General features: G+C 39.8%; 1 protein-coding gene across 1 annotated transcript; it reads right to left on the bottom strand.

The window, feature by feature from the left end:
* Positions 1–15040: 15040 nt before the first annotated feature.
* Positions 15041–17083, bottom strand: FSHB (follicle stimulating hormone subunit beta). Its single transcript, XM_083885359.1, has 3 exons — positions 16916–17083; positions 16294–16457; positions 15041–15710 (listed from the first exon to the last, which is right to left on the bottom strand). Exons 2-3 carry the CDS (start codon positions 16450–16452, stop codon positions 15474–15476), a joined length of 396 nt encoding a protein of 131 aa, XP_083741485.1. The 5' UTR covers positions 16453–16457; positions 16916–17083; the 3' UTR covers positions 15041–15473.
* Positions 17084–20177: the final 3094 nt, after the last annotated feature.

Below are 20177 nucleotides of genomic sequence, written 5' to 3'. Positions count from 1 at the left end.
CCAGCAAGCAAAGAAGCTACTGCAGAACCTTTCCTGCCTTTTCCAGCCCTGGAGGACATTCTGATACGGTTGGAGTTTTCCCATGTCTTCAGCAGCAATAGCAAAGGCCTTGCTGCCTAGTTGCTTGTTTCCCATGTCAGAGCTGACAAGAACTCCAAGCTCCCTTTTGCAGAGAGAACACTGCACTCAGCATTTGGTTTGTGTGCTTGTTTTTGTTGGTTTGTTCGGAGCAGAAGCTAATCTTAACTCTATTTAAATGATACTCTTGTTTGTCCAGTCAGCATGTGTGGGAAACATTTCTTCAGCTAGAGAATTGTATTTGGTTGGAGCTGCAGTGGTTAGGATGTTATTGAATTAATTCTGCAGTGACAGTGAGCCTAGAGTTTGGAGTATCCTATACAATGCTCACATGAAGTTTGTTTCTCTGTAAAATATCATCTTAGGAGTGATTACTCCAAAAGGAAAAATTATAGGTTTTAATGTTCTTCATTTTATTTCATGTATATGTTTTCTCATTTTGCTTCCAAGAACAGAGGATGGCAGTTTTCTGTGTGCTGGCTGTTTACAGAGGGTTTGGTGAGGTCAGAATCCTCCCAGACATAAGGAGGCAAGAGAGGGAGTGTGTCAGTGCCTGTATTGTTCACCTGGGAACGTAATGTGTAATGCCATCTTGTGGAGCTCTGTTATATTCATCTAGAGGAAAATGAGTAATGAATTCTGTAGGTTTGGCTGGTGCTTTTCCTCAACCTCAGAGTGAGACCTGCATATTTCTTTCATAAACCACAGAGCTCTAATGCTTTATCAAGAAGAGTAAATAATTCATGGCTTCAGAATAACACAAAGGTACTTACAGGCAGGTTGTGAGGGAGACAATTTAATATTCTTGATCAACAAGTTAAGTATCTCTTTTCATACAACATAATATTCTCCTTATTGACATAGGAGAGGAGACTTCTAAGGGAATATATGAAAGTGAACCAGAAATTGCCTTTCTGGATGTGTCACCTCTTGACTTGACAGAAAGCATAGAGGTGCCTGTCTAAAAGATTAACAAGAAGATGATGGGAGCTGTCGCTATAGCTTGATTGGAGGCCTCTAAATACTTGATGAGAGGTGATGGGTAGGAAGGATCAGTCATAATGAGTTTTAAATGTGATGGTGAATACTTTATGGTTAATGCAATAGAGAAGGGATGTTCAACAGAAGGTTGCAAAGAGCAAAGATATATTTGGATTGGCAAGCAATGCAGCAGCATTCTTCATAAATCCATTATCTGTAAAAGGTGCAAAAGATTTTTACTTTTCTGTGTTTTTTACTATTTGATGTTAATGTAATCTCTGACAAATATTCTTTATCTTCGCTTTTTCTTTCTGTCAAATGTGTCATTGTGGTACATCACATGGGGTATGGCATATTTTTTGTTTTGCAATTAAAGCATACACAGTGAGACATATGGCATAGATGCTTGAAGAACTGGTAGCTGTAGCATATCTGTAACAACAATGCTTAATTCTTCATTGGCTTCCTGTTGCTTTCTTAGCAAACCACAACTGTATCGCTCAAGTGAAAGTAGATGAGCAGGTAAGTATTGTTTCTGTGAGTCTGAAATGCCCTCTTAGCACAGGTGGCCTGGAATGCCTGGAGTGCCTGGTGTGTGTCTTGTTTGGTGTATGCTATTTGACCATTACTTGATGCTTAGAAAAGAGGAGAGTCAACTTTTCTGTTTATATTGCTTTGGTTTTTTGGATTTTTTTTGGGTTTTTTTCCCCACACTACCTGTGCTTCAGCTGTGCACTGCTAATTTTAGCATCTTTTAAAATGCGTTTGAGTAGTTCAATATTATTTCCAACAGTTCAAGGAAACTGAATTTCAGGTTTATATGTGGAAATTATTGTACTTGGGGAACTTTATATTTGTACCCATGCTTGGTGGTATCCCAAGTATTCTTTATAGTTGACATTCTTCAGCTGAAAAAGGATGATGCTGCTTGGTTTATATGATTCATCACAACTGCTAAGACTGGTAAGATTTCAAATATTGAGGTTTTACCACATTCTTTGGAAATATTCTGAAACAGTCTGGGGGTAAAATCACCAGATGAATCAGTTTATCTTGCTTTCTAGAATTCTGTGAACTGAGAAAGAGGTTATATTAATTTATTAATATCCTAGGCTTTTTGTACTGTTTCAGACACTACTGTAAGATTATTTTCTGAGTGCTGTATCTGTAAGTATTGATCCAGAGAGTAATAATATTTCTAGATATGGTCTATGGGAATTAAAAGGAAAAACTCCCTCCACTCCAAAATCACATGAAACTTCAGTCCTTCTGTGCCTTCGACAGGGTAAAAAAAGATGGTAGATTCCTTAGGTAGATTCCTAAGGTAAGATCCCTATCTACTGAAATAAAAGGAAATTAACTCCAGGGTACATTTTACTTCTGTATTACATGAAAGGAGAATCTTGCCATCCTCAGTTAAAGAGTAGCTGGCTCCATTTCATCTCTTCTCAATTTCCTGGAGGGGACATAGCCCAAAGGTGTTCTTAAAGTATGTTGGAGTTGAATATATACTTAAAAAGATGATGGGAAGTCGCTCATAAGTGAGTTTTGAACTTTGGTGTGAATAAGTGCTTTAGGTCACTTGAAAGAATCACTCTCAAAGATGTTAGCAAAGACAGATTTAATACAAATACGCAGAAGCAACACTTAAAGTTCAGTGCAAGGCTAACTCCATCACTTACTACAGAGATGAGCACACAAAGAGAAATCTGCTTGGAATCAATTTAGAATTATTTCCATGCAGATTGGAGGCGCAAAAGGGGTAAGGGTGCAAGAGGCTAAGGGAGACCCTCTGATTAAGTTACAAGGTCCACAGTGGAGCCTTTCCTTTCCCATCTGATGGAGCCTTGGTGAAGCTGAGTCCAAACTCAGCCCTACACTTGATCAGCAATTTATCTCTAAAGGATTTAGCAGCACTTTATCATTGACTAAATTAATATTTGCAAAACAATTCAGCAGGATTTATATGAGCTCAAGAGTAACTTCGGCTGTGGCCCTGAGAAGGCAACATTTACTCTCGGCTTGTTATGTACACACAGACTCAAAGGACTGTGTACAAAGGTGTACTTGTTAAATTCCCCTAGAGTTCAGTGAAATATGGTGGTCTGGGCAAAGGGTTCAGCCTCAAGAAGGGGGCTATCAGCCAAATTAGGATTGCTGCTTATGGTTGGCAAGTTGTTTGGCTTTAGTCATCTTCCAGTCCCCATCCTGACCATCATCTGAGGTGGCAATTACTGGAATTTTCCTCAGAAGTCCTATTACATTACTATTGTTTCACTCTGGCTTTCATTCAGTCATATAATGTTTCAAGGTTTCAAGGCCTTGTTGTGTTAGACAGCAGAAGTTCCTCAGGCAATAGAACTTTCTGGGAACAGACTGATGAGGGAGCTTAATTGCCCAGGAGCCATTAATCAAGGCTGAGAATTCCTGAGATTGTTGAGCAGCCTGAAGAAAGGTGAAGGCAGGGGGATGCACCACCAGAAACCTCAGTATAACACCTTTGGTTTGCATTAATTCATTGCCACTCTTAATGCTATACAAGCAGATCAGAACGTGTTCTTATGCTGAAAAGCCTGTTTGTGATTTAGAATTTGTTTTATAAAAGAATTATGCCAGAAGGACTGTTCAAATGCAGGAAGTTTTACAAGTTAGGTAGAATTTCACAGTTGAATTCAGGTAACTGTAACTTGGGCTGTGGCTTATTCTGCTCTGCTACCGGGGACACATTTGTATACTAAAGGCTAAATGAAATTTAGGAAACCTGACTTGTGGAGATTTTAATTTAGATAACTATAGCTGAGTTCCTGAGAGTATTGCTCACAATGAATTACATGTAATTTGTTTTGGAAACTCAAATGTTCTCCAGGAAAATCTGTCTGGCCTTGGTTTCCCAATGAATTTTACTTAAGTGCAGGTACCACATAAAGGACAGTCTCATTCAGGCAAAAAACCCCAATATTGGTAATCAAAACATTGAACTCAATAAATGTTAAAAGCTGATTGAGCTGAAGAGGTGAAAGGGGAAATAGTCTTTTGTTCTACACTGAAAGCAAACTTTGTGAGTGGCATTTCTCACATGTTCAATTAAGAGTTCATAATTTCAATTAAATTATATTTTTTTGTGATTTTTGATCAAACGGTAGTAAAATAGACTAAGTTTTGTGCTCAGCAGAAGAGGAAAATCAGCTAAAGCAACATTTTAAAATACCAGTGTTAGCATTTTACGGGCTTTACTGTACCTTTTTCTGAGTAGGAGGGACTTACTCCTAGAACACAGATTTTTCCAAAGAGAATCAGTGTTGCGAGTTGTTCAGAAGATATTTCTGCCATCTTCTTCACTGCAGAATGTGAGCATTTCATAATTGTATGTGTAGTAACTAGCTTTTGGTGAATGTCCTTCAGCTTAGGACTTTTGAAAAGGGCACGGGCTGTTGTGCAGTTAGGTCCGAGGTATTTTCAAAAACATCCACTTACCATCTTAAGCAGAAGATGACTGATGATGGTTCCTGGTACTGAATGTCACTGTCATTTATCAATTACTGAAAACTTGAATTTCAAACTTATATGTGGCACTATGAATTCCCAAAAGTGAGACTGTGTCCAATTAATATTAGTGCAAAACTACTAGATAACTGGATATATGCATGTAGATACATTTCATCTGCAAATTAAATTTTATATATGCATATAGATACATTTCCTCTGCAAACTTGAAAAAATGTTATGCGCGCAATTTGGAAAAGCAGGCATGATTTAGGTGCTTACTGTGTGAAAAGAATGAGAACAGAATTAAAAACTTATCAGAATTGCTCTTCAGAAGACCTTATGTGAAGCAAATGGGAATTGCTAACAATGTCATGGCCAAAAAGTGCAAGAATGCTTCTCTTTCTGCTAAGTCAATAGTCAGAAAATGTGATGAGGAAAGGAAAATAAAAATGAAAGCAGCTGTTTTATTAAAACTTATAAATAGAAATTTAAAATACCCCATTAGGTTTGGTGGTTTTGTTGTTGTTGTTATTTTTGACCAGAAGTCTTAAAGAGAGCTACACAGCCTGAAATCCTGAGCATTAGTTAAGGGAGTGAAAGAACAGTGAGATTTGCCTGACTGGTGTAGTATAGTAATGTTACCAGTTTCATAATGCTTCAAATTGTGTTTTCATGTTGCTTTGCTAGAGTGAGAAGCTGGGAGGTCCTGAAGTCTCTGTTATGGATTGCCATATCCTCAGGCAGGTCACTTTTCCTATTTTGAAGGCAATGGGTTGTAAGTCAAAAGCAGAGTTCCTTGTTTCTTTCATGTGACATACTGAGTTATAAGGAGAAGATCCTTTTTTTGTGCTATCAGTATTACCTAGTTAGAGATGTAACTAGGTAACATCTAGTTACCTAGATAACCTGAAATAAGATGGCAGAAATTAAGGTAAGAGTGACATTAAAGGGAAATTTTCTAATTTGAGATCTGACACAATTCAAGTCTTCAAAGTGTTTGTGAATATTTAATGACTCAGATATCTACTGGAAGGATGTAGATTGAATTATTTAAGGGCATCACAAGCCCTTGAATATTTAGCCCCTGAAGCATTGCAACTCATATTTAGGGGTTACTAATTATGATATAGTTTTCTTTTCCAGACTTCCTCTTGTGCTATTTTTCAAAAAAATATTTTATTATTAAAGCAACATTGGTCTGCACAGTGCAAGCAAAATTAAATGGCTATCTTAATCTTAAAATAAATATTGTATTAAATAGAGGAAAATAAATATTTCTTGAGTGGTTCTCATGAGTATATAATACCATTCCAGACAAACATACTTTCCATTAATTACAGTGCTTGTTCTTAGAGGTGGTGTCTGGGGCTTATGTTGGGGTGAACTGAATCTTTGTCAAAGTACCACAGCTTCATTATCTCTATGAATTTATTAGCTGGATGTTGGAATTTGACAAGGTAAATTCTACACTCTGCTTACAGAAATGCTTAATAAAACGGCAACCCATGTGTTGTACCTGTTGAATAATAAATGCTGGCTAACCAGCCTGTGCACAGACAGTGATTTGGTTAAGCTTTTACATTGCCCCTGAACTAACGATGGCAGTGTAAAGTGGTTTTTGACTTCCAGACATAATAATCCAAATATATGATACATCTAGATACTTGTAGATCAGGATCTACTTGTCTTAAGGCTAGATTGTGTAAACAAAGGCAGTGAGGTAAAGTTTGTGTCTGTTTACACTCACGGTGTGCATCAGGCTCTCATCTAAAGCATTAGCTCACTTTAGAATTCTCATCAAGATTAAGGTATTTCTCCAAAAGGAGAAATCATATAGGAAGGAAATTTAATTTATTGGGCCAGATCTATGGTGGGCAGAGCTGTTGTGGGTACTTTTTAGAACTGGGAGCAGAATTAATTTCAAGCTGTCTGTATTATTTCTTGATCACTGGCCTGGATGAAGTGCATACCCTAAGTTGTGTTACCTAACTGTTGGTGATTCTCAATGCCTGTTTGGGTCATAGACCTGATCCATTACCCGTTGCCTCACTGTGACATAGATTTTGACAGTGTCTGAACCAAAAATTTTCTTTCAAACTTCTGAAGATTTTTCGGTTTTATCGTATGATTTTGACTGAGATTTTCCACAGCATTCACAAAAGCACCAAGTCTTGCCACTATTGTGTAATGAAAGAAGGAGATAATCAAAGAGGAAGCAATGAAAGAGAAGATAATTTTTGAATGAAACTTTAAATGTAAATACATGATCGAAGAGAAAAACTGGATTGATTAAGTTGTTCAAAGGTTTGTCTACAAGCCATTGGATAATGCTAGATTAATTCATAGGTCTTGAATATTGTAATTTTAAGAAGGACATATTTTAGGACTTAGACTCATATCCTGACTGAATAATACATCTGTCTATAGCATTATTTAATGAATGCAACTATAACTAAATGTGATCCAAACATATTAGGTCCATAATTTGCTTTGCTTTTTCACACAGAATAGTGTTTACATATAATGTCTGTTTCACACAGAATAACACAGTGCAAGAAATATACCTGACTGACCTCCCATTTTTTTCAGTAAACTAAGAGGTTTAATAGTTAATGGCTGTGAAGCATAGGTAGTTAATTCTTTGCCTTCCCCGCCAACAGAGAGTGAAACACTGACACCTGATTTTTTGAAAGTGTGTCCTTTCTCTAACCCTGCTTCTGTCGCATTTGCTCTATTTCCCAGACTGTAGCCTTGTGAGCTGCTGTAATGTCTATCAGCATAAGTCACGCTGACAGACCAAGGCTCTGATAGCTATTGTTAATAACATAAATTGAAGAGAAACATGAGAGACCTAGAAAAGTTTTATAGATCCCATTGCCAGAGTGGAGGGGAGCCACTAACCTCAAGGCTGCCCTCTCCAAATGAATTTTTCAGATTAGTTGTTTAGCTATTTTTTCAGGTTCTTTCGGTAGTTTCAGCTAAGATGCAAATTGTGTTTTTTAAATGAAAATAAAGTATGTGTCTAAATATCATATGCTGACAAAACTAAATGCCCTTGCTGAGTTGGGAGGGTGAAAGAGGAGCACGGCATGGGAACACCACACTGAAGTGCCTTTCCCCTTGCCATTTAAACAGTCCAAGTTAAGTGCAGCCCAAGCTGACATGTGCAAGCCAGAGTGCTGACATTCCTGTTTTCCATCATTTGTAGTTACCTATGTTTCAGGCTGGATTTGTCTGAGGATTTGTGGATATTCTAGGGTGACTATGATGCCTGTATCCCCAGTCATCTGTTCTGTGTGTGCTGTATGTTGTGTTCTGTACCACTGGTCCTGAGAGTGAAGCAGGGAAAGAAGAAGTGCACAATTTGTTTTGAAAAACAGCCTTCCCTCCTCTGCATTTTCTTCTTCCTTGGGATGGTGTGCTCATGGGATGAATGGACAGCGGCCAGACAGAGGGTTTTTTTGCTTTTAGTTAGTTTAGCTAGCTGAGGCAAAGAAGCTTCCTGGACTGTTTTTTTTTCCTTTTTCTTGAGACTGTTTAAATCTGCTCTGGACTGAAAATCCCAGAGGAGGACCAAGGGCTCACACCTGCAGCCTACTGGGGTCTGGACCTCTGGAGGGACTGGGAATGGTGGGAGACTGAGCTGAGCTACACCTATGGCAAGGACTTCTCTCAGTTTGACCATCTCTCTTTGGAGAAAGGTTTTATTGTTTTGTATTATTCATTCTTTATGCTTGTGGGCATTTTGTTTGTTAAATAAATACTTTTTCCACTTTTCTCCAAGGAAGTTATTTTCCCAGACCGGCTGGAGGGAAGGGCTGTTTGGGTTTGCTCTCCAGAGGAATCCCATTTGGAGGATTCCCAAATTTGCCCTAAACCAGGACAGTGGATGACTCATAAGTTCTTGCTCATCAGTTGGGTTAATACAGGGAGAGGATGTTTATATTTCTTGCTTATGGTAAAAAACACAGTGAGCCCAGTTATATGGAAAATTTAAAAAGCAAGTGCAAGCCTGTTTTAAGCTAGGAGGAATGATTTATTTAGACTGGGAATAATAGCTGAGCACTGACAGGAGTGTGGTGATGCTAATTATGTTGATGCTTTATTAATGGCTTCAAGGTGAGGAATGCGTGTTTCCTTGTCTATCTGTAAAATCAGGCTGTGCTTTCCACATAAAAAGGCATTGGGATTAAGTGGTCATTTCCTTGGGAGGACTCTGATTGCTGCTGCTGCACTCTGTGTTCCCATCCTGACATCTGGGGAGCTTCAAGTACGACTGGCACAGACACTGCTAAGATCAAGGTCAGACTGTCTGCGTAATGAATGACAGGGAGAATTAATTTGCCCACAGATGTGGCGGCACAGTGAATAATCTCTGTGCACTTCAACCATACATCTGGGCATTCAAAAGACTTAATTAATTGCAGCACAGAGAATCCTGCATCAAGTAGCCTTCTCAGACAGTCCCACACTATGTATTGCCTCTGTGCTGTATGCCTTCACCAGGGGCTCATAAATTAAAGTTTTCCAGGTTCACTTCTTTCAGGCTCATGCAAGAAAAGAGATAGTTTTGCTTAAATAGAAGTAAATAGTTCAATCCATTTTAATTTTTGCTGCTTCTAACATTAGATTTTGCAAGCTGGTGGCTAAAGTCTGGCATACTCTAAGATCTTTTTGAAGAACCTGACATTAAAAATAGAATTTATATGCAGCTTTGGAAAACTTCACTGTTGGCAGACTGGTTCTGTTCAAGTTGGAAAATATTTTACATATTGATTTCAATGAATAATGCTAGGCCTATGGTAAGAGCTCTTCAAAATCTACTTCTGACTATCAGAAACATTTCTAAAAGCTTATCCACCAATTTACTTTTTAGAGTGGCATGTCATATGGAGACTTTCACCTTTTGGCATAGTTCCCATTTTGCAGTGGTTCGGCTTTCCAATGGGTGCAGTTCCGGCCAGCCCTGCCGCCACTACATCCAGGGGCCACTTTGCCAGAGGCGTGGGCAAACTCGACCACGGTGCGGATAGTGCGCAGAATAGAAAGGCGGGACTCTCAGGGTGTGCAACCAAGGGATGCGTGGTCCCAAGGCAGCGCTCCGGAGAGAGACGCTGGCCTCGAAATGGCACGGCTTTTTATTGAGTGGGTTACAGGGGTGGGATTGCGTGGGACCAATTACAACCTTCAACCAAGGTATAATGAGGGGATGCACAACTTTTGAACCAATAATAAGTAACTTGGGGAGGAGGAATACATGATGAGGGGGTGGGGAAGTTATATAACTTAAAGATTGACACTTAACAGAAAGGTGGTAAACAACTATTATGGGATAGGGTTACCAGGACAACCAAGGTTTTGGCGGGAAAGTCTGGGGGAAGCGGGGAAGGAGAGAAGGGGAGAAGGAGAGAAGGAGAGGCCATCTTAAACAATAGTAATAATTACAAAATTATAAAACACAAATTATAAAACCAAACTGGAGCAGTGAAAACCCAATTGGAATTGAATTTAAGCACCACCACACCATTTATTCATCTTGACAGATCTAGACAACAGGCACAAAAATGACCTCTTAAATATTTTTCCTAGACAATAATAAGCAGATTTGGATGTCAGACTATACTGATACTCATGGCTCATGTGCACCTTTGTGGGGATTCACGAGAGTAAAACAGCATATCTAATTAGCATATCTAGTCTGGTGACTAGGATGCCCTGGAAAGAACAAACAGAGCTTTGAGCTCATGAGAAGATGGGATTAGAAATCTGCTTAAGAGAAGAAGATTCAATCAATCTCCTACATGGATATGTTGAAAAATGTATGAGTTGTTTGTATGATCTTTTAACCTAATTATTGTAGTAGAAATTATTAACCTTACTGAAATGGTATATAAGTTCTTGGAAAACCTGAGTAAAATTGGATTCTGATCATGGTCAGTCTCCCCGTCTCTCCTTCAATCGCCGATACACCTTCACTAAAACTTTGCAGAAACACTGATGCAAAAGAAAGTTTAATGAAATTATTGGGCATTAGATGGAAATTGAACTTAAAAAAGATAAAGTCTGTCTTACAAACTATCAAATGTAGACCAAGATATCTTCAAGTCTGGCCAGACTTCTTTAAGAAATTCTGCATTTCTGATGCTGAAAGTACTGACAGTGAAATATTTGCCATCAGTCTGTAGAACAACAAGTAATTGTTAGCATGATTCAGATTTTACTTGAGAATAGGATACAGGAACCATCTAGTATTGTCTATTATTACAAACAGGGATTTTTGTTTGTGTGAACAATCTCTTTCTTTATCATTCTTATCCTGATTAATATTGTTACTGATCACTTTCTTATCTCATTGCTGTTTCCAGCAAATTGTTCTTATCTCAACCTGTGACCTTTGCCTTTTGTGCCTCATGATGTGGAGAGTCTCAATGAGGGCACTGAGTTGGGGAGGACCATTCCCAAACTTCCTGTTGTGGTTTAACCCTAGGCACAGCCCACTCCAACGGAGCTGCTCCTTACTCCCCCACCAGAGGGGTTGAGGAGAGAATGGGAAGGGTAAAAGGTAGCAGACTCAAGGGCTGAGATAAGGGCAGTTCAGTAGGGAAAGCAAAAGCTCTGCACACAAGCAAAGCGAAACAAGGAATTGATTCATTGCTTCCCAAGGGCAGGCAGGAGTTCAGCCTCCTCCAGGAGAGCAGGGTCCCATCACAGGTAAGATTTGGGAAGATGAGCACCATCACTCCAAATGTCCCCCTTTTCCCCCTTCTTCCCTCACTTTCTGTACTTGAAAGAGGTGAAAATTGGAAATCTCCTAAATATATGTTAGAGATTTAAAGAGTTGAAACCCTTGATTGTTATGTAATAAGTGTATTAATATTTTAAATGTTAATAATTTTGAATTGTAATGTAACAATGAGGAGCCACCTCCATGATCCCCCTGGGAGGGCAGTGGCAGGGAGGGCTGCTTGGTCGCTGGAGGCCGCCCGCACCTTCCCCCCCACAGACACCGGAGCGGGCTTGCCTGCCGTGGGGGGAGCCTGCCCCCTCCACAGACACCAGAGCAGGCTTGCCTGCCGCCGGGACCACAGGAGAGGGAGGCCACCCCTCCTCCACAGAGGCCCCCCCACCGTGGGATGGCCCGCGTGGCTCGCACATGGCCTCAGCGCCTGCCGCCCCGAGATGCCGGCCTGGCCCGACCCCCCCCGCACCGTAGAACGGCTGCCGGCACCGCGGCTCCGCAGCGTGGTTGGGACGTCCCACCCCCGCGCACCCGCCGTCGCCGGACCTGTGCTCCCATCACCGCAGTGTGCCCCTGCAGCCCCCTGACTCCTGGCCCGGCCTGCTCCAAAAGCCCGCTCCCAGAGCCGCGGCAAATCGCCGCTGAGGCACTGCCGCCAGCGCGCCCCCCCCATCAAAGCCGGCATGAATCTGCCCCGGGCTGCCAGACCCCAGCCCTGCTCCCACACCACTCCCAGACCCCCGCAGTCACCACTGGACCTGCGCTCCCACCACTGCCGCTGCTCCCAGCCCGCGCAGAGAATCTGCGTGGCTCCAGTGCTGCCGCCCCCTCCCCCGAGATCCCGGCCCGCTCCCGCCATGAGCTGCAGCGCCGACTGTGAAATAACGCCCCCGGGGTGACTCCATAGTACATGTAAATTAAGAACTCCAGTGCACACTGGGACTCCTTTTAAAACAAACAAAAAAAAACCCTATAAAAACAAACCAATGTAAAATTTAAACCCACAAAAGACAGTACTAAATAGTGTATACCCTGAAGTATTAATAGACAATTTTTTGTAACTCGCTGTAACCTAAAGATACCCAAGAAAAGGCAAGACCCCAAGCCAACTCAACAAAAATTAGAACTCCTAGGAGACCCCCAGCGAGAAAAGAGTTCTCCAGCTTTGCAGGAACTTCTGGCTGCAAAGCTGACCAAGACTCCTCCTCCTCAAGAGTGAACCCGGCTGCTGGTCCCTTGAGCCACCCTTGTAAGAGCTGACTAATAAAGTCATTTTTAGGAGAAAAATATTATCTCCGCCCATTTTTAACATACTGACCATGACATCCCATGGTCTGGACTCTCCCTGTGGTCATTTTGGGTGCCCTGTCCTGGCTGTGTCCCCTCCCACCTCCCAGGCACCCCCAGCTCCCTCACCAGGGTAGTTCCCAAACAGCAGAGAAGGCCTTGGCTCTGTGCAAGCCCTGCTCAGCAACAACAAACACATCTCTGTGTTATCAGCCCTGTGTTCAGCACAAATCCAAACACAGCTCCACACCAGCCCCTGCAAAGAAAATTAACTCTACTGCAGCTGAAACCAGCACACCACGACACCTCAATTCACTTTTGACTCTGCTAGTGACTGTTTTAGGTAGGAGGTTCTGAATAATTTTGTTTACAAGATGAAAATGTGTGGTGCATTTGTCTGATGGATGAAATGAGACTTGTATGATTTTTGTTTTCACATGCAATCTAATTTGTGACAGATGTGGACACAGGTCTGGACAGGTTCTAATGTCTATAATTTAAATAGAATATTAATGATTATCATTATTTTTATCCACAGGACTCTTATATTGCAACTATGTAATGTTTCATTATCATGTTACTAGATCAGGCTGAATTATTGTCTTTTTTGATGTGATTTGGCTATATAATGAATATATGGCTCTGTGGGTGTACTAGTTATGTGGGAAAAAATTATGAAAGGAAGAAGAAAATGTGCTATTTAAAGCATAATAAAATTGGCAGGTGGACTCCTGAGTTTTTAAATTGACCTATTAAGACTCACAGCGGAAGTGCAATAAAATTATTTTTATTATTCGAAAATACACAAGAGACAATACAGATCTATTTTGAAAACATAATTTTTTACATACTTTTTTTACAAGCTACTTTGTTTTGCAATTGTAATTCAAAATTCTCTCATTTAGAATAGAGTAATTGCTGATATTAATAATATGCTTAGTTTTAACTGAAATTGTCTCATGTTTAAAACTGAAATGAGTGAGACCCAACATGATTTATCTATTACTTTACCACTTCACCAGACCAAAGAAAAAGTCCATAAATAAAACAAAGAGAATTGATATCTTTTAGTACAAAAGCTAAAAACTACATCAGTTAAAATATCTGTTATCTATTACAAGACAGATTCAGAGTAACAGGCAAATTCTCCTTCAAAAAGCATGTCTGTCTCGGTGTCAAAAGCAGACATGCCATATAACCACTACTCCATTCCCCTGCCTTGGGCTGAATTAGCTTTGTCTGTCATTCCTAACAGGTTCCATATGTTCTGGAAGAGCTGTAGTGGTCACTAATCCACAGACCTCACACCCTTCCTTCATTCCCTCCCTCCTTCTCCAAGCCCCTGATAGTTTATTTCAGTATCTAGTTGTGTGAACTTTCAGAAGGTTTGCTTGTCACTACTCTGAATCTTTCATCAGTTGTTCTGTTCTCTTTGGACATGGAGAACTGACTGTTCTTTTCTGTGTAACTGTCTTTAAGCATGTAAAATGTTCTGCTAATATTCCCCCAAAGTGTTTCCTCCCCTAAGCAAAACAACCACAATTAAATCTTTTTCTCCTAAGATGTTTTTTAGGCCTCTCTCCATTCTTATTATTCTTCTGTCAATTTTCTCCAGTTTTTCAATGCACTAAAGTTCTGCCATAAATAACCACTCAGCCAAGGCCCTTCCACGTAGAACTGAGTGGTGGAGGTAGGTTGTGTCTTGTAGGCTCTGTTCCTTGCATTCCCACTTTTCTGCAGTGCTGGAATGCTGTTGACTCTTACTTGGCTTGAACAGCACAAAGCCTGCTGTACCAAACTGCCGCTGAATCCATTGTTTCCTCCACTCTGTGTCTTCATGGGTGATTTTTCTGATGGAGAATGGCTTATTTTCATTTGCCCCATAGGATTTCATTCTGTAGGCTTCATAGAATTTTCTCAATGATGTGAGGTAATTTCCTATTCTCATTTAGTCAGTCTCTCCAGCTCACTTCCAGACCACCCCAACATCACATTGGTGTTTGCAGAGTTAGGTTGCTGCAGAGTTCTGTGAACTTCAATTCCCTGAAGGGACTCCTGTGAACGGCTTTCAAGGCACATTGTCACACCATGTTTGCAATACTGGGGTCAGGTGCCTCTAGATTCACCCCTGAATAGTTTTTGAGACTCCTACATTAAATAATGCTAAACATTTCTCTCTTTACTACATTCTGCACTCAGGTGAAAATAGAGAGCCAATGATTTTTTCAAGTTAGCCAGGTATAAACTAGAGTTCATATTACTTGTGTTACTGTGACAATGAGGCTGAACTAACAAGCCTTGCTGAGAAAGTACAAGAATTCAGGTGACATTCAGCATTTGTACATAGATTTTGGCTCTTTAACATATATGCTGTTATTATTTGCAGTGCATAATGACTATATCAAATATTTTGCAAGGAAATAGCAGTCAGTATCTCAGCTGAGAGAGATTTACAATGCAGCTAATTAGAACCACAACCAGCAGCAAAGGCTTTTTTAAAAAGTGTGTTCTTAGGAGAGATGAAAAGCAGGAGATAATAAAGACTTGAAACTTGGAAACTTTTTGAAAGCACAGAATAGCATAAAATAATTGATGTGATCCAGTAGAAATACAGGAATATAAATAACAAAGTTGTGCTAAAAGGAAGAAGGGGGAAGGGCAGAAGAAATTGGAAGCAGCATTTTTTATAGACCTATGGAAATTATTTTAAGGCAACTGATAGGTTAAGTAAGGAAGGCCTGAAGAGGAGTTCAGTCAGCAGCTCTTCATTTTGGCCTTAAAAATCTTTGTTTCAATCCTGGCAATTTCTAAATAGCATAGCTTGTTATCTTCCATTTAAACCTAAACAGTACCTTTACTTAGCAGGGAACATTTAAAGCCAACGTTCTGTCTCCAGTACCCTTCACTGGTCACTTCCATTCTGACTGAAGGAACAGTAGGCTGGCCCCAGTCCCCTCACAGTGCAGTCAGTGGTGTCAGTGTCACAGCTGTCACAGTGGCATTCTGTAGCTACTGGGTATGTGTAAAAAGATTCAGGATGGTCACCACAGCCAGGGATCTTCACTGTTTCATACACAACCTCCTTGAAGGTACAGGTTTGCTGAGCTGTTGATACTGGTGGATATTTATATACTGGATCCTGAAATTACAAGAAGGAAATAACTGTTTTAAAATTTGCTAGGGGTTAGATTTCAGCATTTTTATAAAATGGGAAAATCCCACTGAGATCAAAAGCATTTGGGTCTGACTCTTCTAATTTCACCTAGATCTTCAAATTTTTGCTTTTGGGAGCACTGATATGGCAAATTTGTGTCATATCATCACTAGACAATCTTTCAGGCCAATTGCCTGGTTCTTCAAATTCTTTGAAAGAGCAGAGGAGTCTACATAGTAATTAATGGCTGCTTTATTGTATCTGCTTGCAACCACAAATTCAGCACAAAGCAGAGATCCAGACTGTAATTCTTCTCACCCTAGTTATACAATATGAAAATAATATATGCATCCAGTTAATGAACTGAATACTACAACAATATTTCACCATTCTGTCTGTACTTCAGACTGGCTCTCTATCCACTCCTGTGTCAAATAGCACAGCAGTTATTCAGCCTGTTCTTACACAAAACTCGTTCTGTCCATGTGTTTGCTACAGACTGCAGGAAAGGGTTATCCATACATCACTTGAGATATTTAATTCTGGTGCCTGAAATGAGGAGTCTCACCCTTGTGAAGCAGTATCCTGAGCACCACGTGGCATTCACTGTGATACAGAATTCACATTCTTCTCTTTCCACGGCTATAGTAATATTGGTGAGCTGACAGCTGTTGCAGCAAATTGCTTTCCAGCAGAGTAACAGCACATAACAATTAAGTGTCTTCATCCTGTCTGTAAAGCAAAAAAAAAAAAAAAAATCTCTACTGAAGGAACATGTACAGTCATTTTCAACAGGAAATAGAGAAGTAGGGAGAAATTGAGTCTCTGCATTATCCTCAAGTGGTTCTATAATTCTATAACAGCATGCATTTGGAATCATCAATGAGAACAGAGACATTAGATAGATCTTCCTTATGTTTACCATTAAAGGAGTTTGATTTTCCTAAGCAACTGAAATGGCATTTTAGCAATCTTTGCAGAATGATAATATTAGCAGAATTCCATGCCACTTTCAATGAAATATTATCTAAGTTTCTGTAGAGAGAATGTATTCTGTCTTTAAAGGCAAAGAAGGAAGAGAGAGAAAGAGCAATCTATAATGTATTTTTCAAAAGCAATTAATTACTTGAAGTCTTTGCAATATGAAAAGAAAATAAAGATTTCTACATCAGGATCTGATGAAAACTTACCTGTATTCTGCTTGCCTTCCTAGAAGTAACAGCTGCAGTGAGAAGAAAGCCCTGTGCTTTCCTTTTATACTGAATTGTGTGTAATTTATACCTTGAGGATTTGCAGTGTATTAATGCAGCAAGCATTAGTTTGGGACTTGGTGAAAGCGGATTAATGTTCAGCCAGACAGTGAGATTAAGCCTTGTTGAGAGGAAAAAAGAAAAGCTAAACACACTGGGGAAGAGATGGTGAAGGTTACTGTCACAGTGTCTCTCTGCACATGTCACTGGATTTGATTCAGTGCCTTTTAGAAATAGCTGAGCCATTTCACAGTTTGAAAAAAGGTTGAGAAGCCTATTTTTGGAAATAAAAAGTTCAGGTGTTTTAACTGCTCTGTCAGCCCTCAAAGTGAGAGGGTTCAAGCTGGTCCTCTGGCAGTGGAGGACCCTTCACAGTGGGGATACCGCAAGAGTGTTTCTTAGCTAATGAGCATTGTCTTGTTTGTTTCAAGATTTTTCAAGGGTGTCAATTTTAATTGGTTTTCTCTGAGTTAGGTCTCACCCAGTGAGCTGCATATGTATTTATTCACTGATCCAATAAAGCTAATAATGTGAATTTTGTTATACCATGGGGAACTCCTATTTTCTTTGCCATTCTTTTCTAGCCCAGTTTATGCAGTCCTGACTCCTGTCTGTTGCATGGTCACATTTTTTAACTTATGCAAGGGATGTTTGTGTGGTGTGAAGGGATGTCATAATGAGGGTCCAGATTTGTGGTTTTGTGTCAGTGATCTCAGATGAAATATTTTCATGTTCCAGGGAAAATGCTAATGCTTTTAACTGACAACAATGCAAACTCAACTTGAATGTATTCAAGTTTATTACCATGTTTTCCATGGTAATAAAAGAGTCTATGGATAGTGTTCCTCTGCTTACTTGCTCTTTTCCTGCATACAAGTTTGGGATGTGCACCTCTTCACCAGAATAATGTCAGAGAAAGAACTCTGTTGAGCTCCACATATCATATCTGGGGAAGATGACTCACAGTAGCACTGTATTTACTATTATCTGCCCAGAACAGCCAGTCTTGCTTTGTTATGACTGTTCTATTATGGTCAGTCTGACTTTTACAGAAATCCATCTGTAAAAGAAAACTAGACAAGGACAGGCAGTTAAAAGCATTTTATCATAAAAAGAAATTCTCGTTGGCCTATTAGTTTCCTGTAGACGGGGTACTTTTCAAAGTGGCTTTTACAAATGAGCCCTTTAAGTGTGTCATACCTTCCTGTGGTCCTGCGGACTGGCCATCTGTTCCAGTTTCCCTGCAGTCTGCAGTACCTTCATTTGTAAATGAATTTTGCATCACACCAAAGTTAGAAAGCCAGTTGAAATTTTTCCCTGGACATCTCCTGTAATAAAAATTTTGTTTGAATGAGAAGACAGTTCACATAAATCTATAAAGAAATAAAAAATTTAGACATTTTCCTCTGAACTAATTTAAACCCTGTGATTGTTTGATAATGGTCTTTTGTGTCATTTAGTGTCACCACAGGCTGTCTTCTCAGAGGAGGTTCTCAATTGCTGTAAATCTCTAATTCCAGAGATGCCAGACAAAAGCTGATTACTTTTGCTATATCCCTACTGAAGATCTGATCTTTTCTAAGTCCTAATTTATGCAAATTCAATAAGACTAAATAAGTTTCATTTGCAGAGGACTATACAGAAAATATCTGAACTCTCGATTGCAATGACCTGCTTCATGTTTTAAAGAAGTCACACACATTCACTAAAATGTAGTTTCAGAAGGAGACAGTGCAAGTTTAGCCCCTGCCTTGTTTCTTCCCTGCCCTAGTTCCTTTTCTGGCCCACTCAGCCTTCCCCCACCTGTGGAAGCACAAATTAGGGAAATCATTCTATTAAAAGGAAAAGCTGTCTTTTACAGCATTGTTGTTAATCCATATCATTTGTTCCACAACTGAGACAGAGATGTAGCAGAGTAAGTGATGGGATTGATTAGAGAGTGTGAATGAGGCATGAGATTAACAGAAAATGGTTTAGACAATGCTTTCCTGAAGAGTTCCTGAAGCCACATTGTAAACACAATACAAACACTTCACGGGAAGATTTGTCCTGGCTGATTTCAAGGGCCTTAAGGGAGCACTTTAATAGTCGAGACCTCTGTACTCCAGCTGGAGTGAGTGCAGGAATCTGGCAAATGCTGTCAAGGAAGATCTTAAACGTGAGCAAGGGGCTGGTTCAAACAAGTACAGGTGGTGCTGTAGATGAGGACTCACCAGCTTTTGTGCAAGTTACAGAGGACATCAGACATCAGATTCACATGGCTGTTCTAATGCCTTAGTGGCTTCTTGGGGAAATAAAATGCTTCTTGTATTGCTATTGTTTTGGTGTTCTGTGGTTCCTTCCCCTGGACTGTTCACTGTGGTAACCCTGCAAGCCATTGTCACCACCACTGTCACAAGGGAGCTTTTGCTTTGCTTTTTTAATCACTTCAAATAGAAGTGCTGTGACACATTTTGCTCTTATTTCCCTTCTGGCAACAAATGCTCTTTTTCTTCTGCTTGTGCTTTGGTGGTTGGTTTGGGGGTTTTGTTGGTTTGGTTGGTTTATTTGTTTGTTTTGGCAGTTTTGTGTGTGTGTGTGTACAGAGGATTTTTTTGTTTGTTTGTTTTGTTTGTTGTTTTCTTTTTCCTTGCAGAAACATCTAATACAGAAATGAAAGCCTCTATGTTCCTTATATGTTCTAAACAAATGGAATTTCTTTCTTCAAGTGTGGTGGTGCTAAAACTAACAATTCTGTTACTACAAGTTTTAAGTCTGTCTTGATTAAAAGAATGTAGTTTAGATATCTAAGAGAATTTCAGCATCTGTCAAAGTGCTATTGGAACACTTGGTTATATGTGTGCAACACATCCATCACAAATAATAAATCTGTGTCTGTCCTGATAGAAGATGTATTGAACCTTCTAGTGGGAAAAAATAGGTCTGGTATAAAATACCTGTGAGTATTCCAGCTGCAGCCTAGCAGAAGCTAAGAGCTTCTAATGTATTCTTAAATGCTTATGTATTATTAAACTTAAAGGCGTCAAGGGACATGGTTTTAATTTTCTTACATTCATAGTTGTGGTTACATGTTTTAGATCTTGATAAATATGTTACTGAGGATAATAGCTTCTGCATATGAAAGCTGTTTCACATTGAAAGTGTTTCAAGGTATGTCGAAGATGCTTAAACCTCTGGCTTAATTTACTTTCTATGTGGTTCT

Source organism: Zosterops lateralis (assembly GCF_965231275.1).
Source record: "Zosterops lateralis genome assembly, contig: SUPER_6_unloc_1, whole genome shotgun sequence".
Taxonomy (NCBI): Eukaryota; Metazoa; Chordata; class Aves; order Passeriformes; family Zosteropidae; genus Zosterops; species Zosterops lateralis.
Note: the sequence above shows the minus strand (reverse complement) of the source record. Positions and strands in the feature narration are given on the sequence as shown.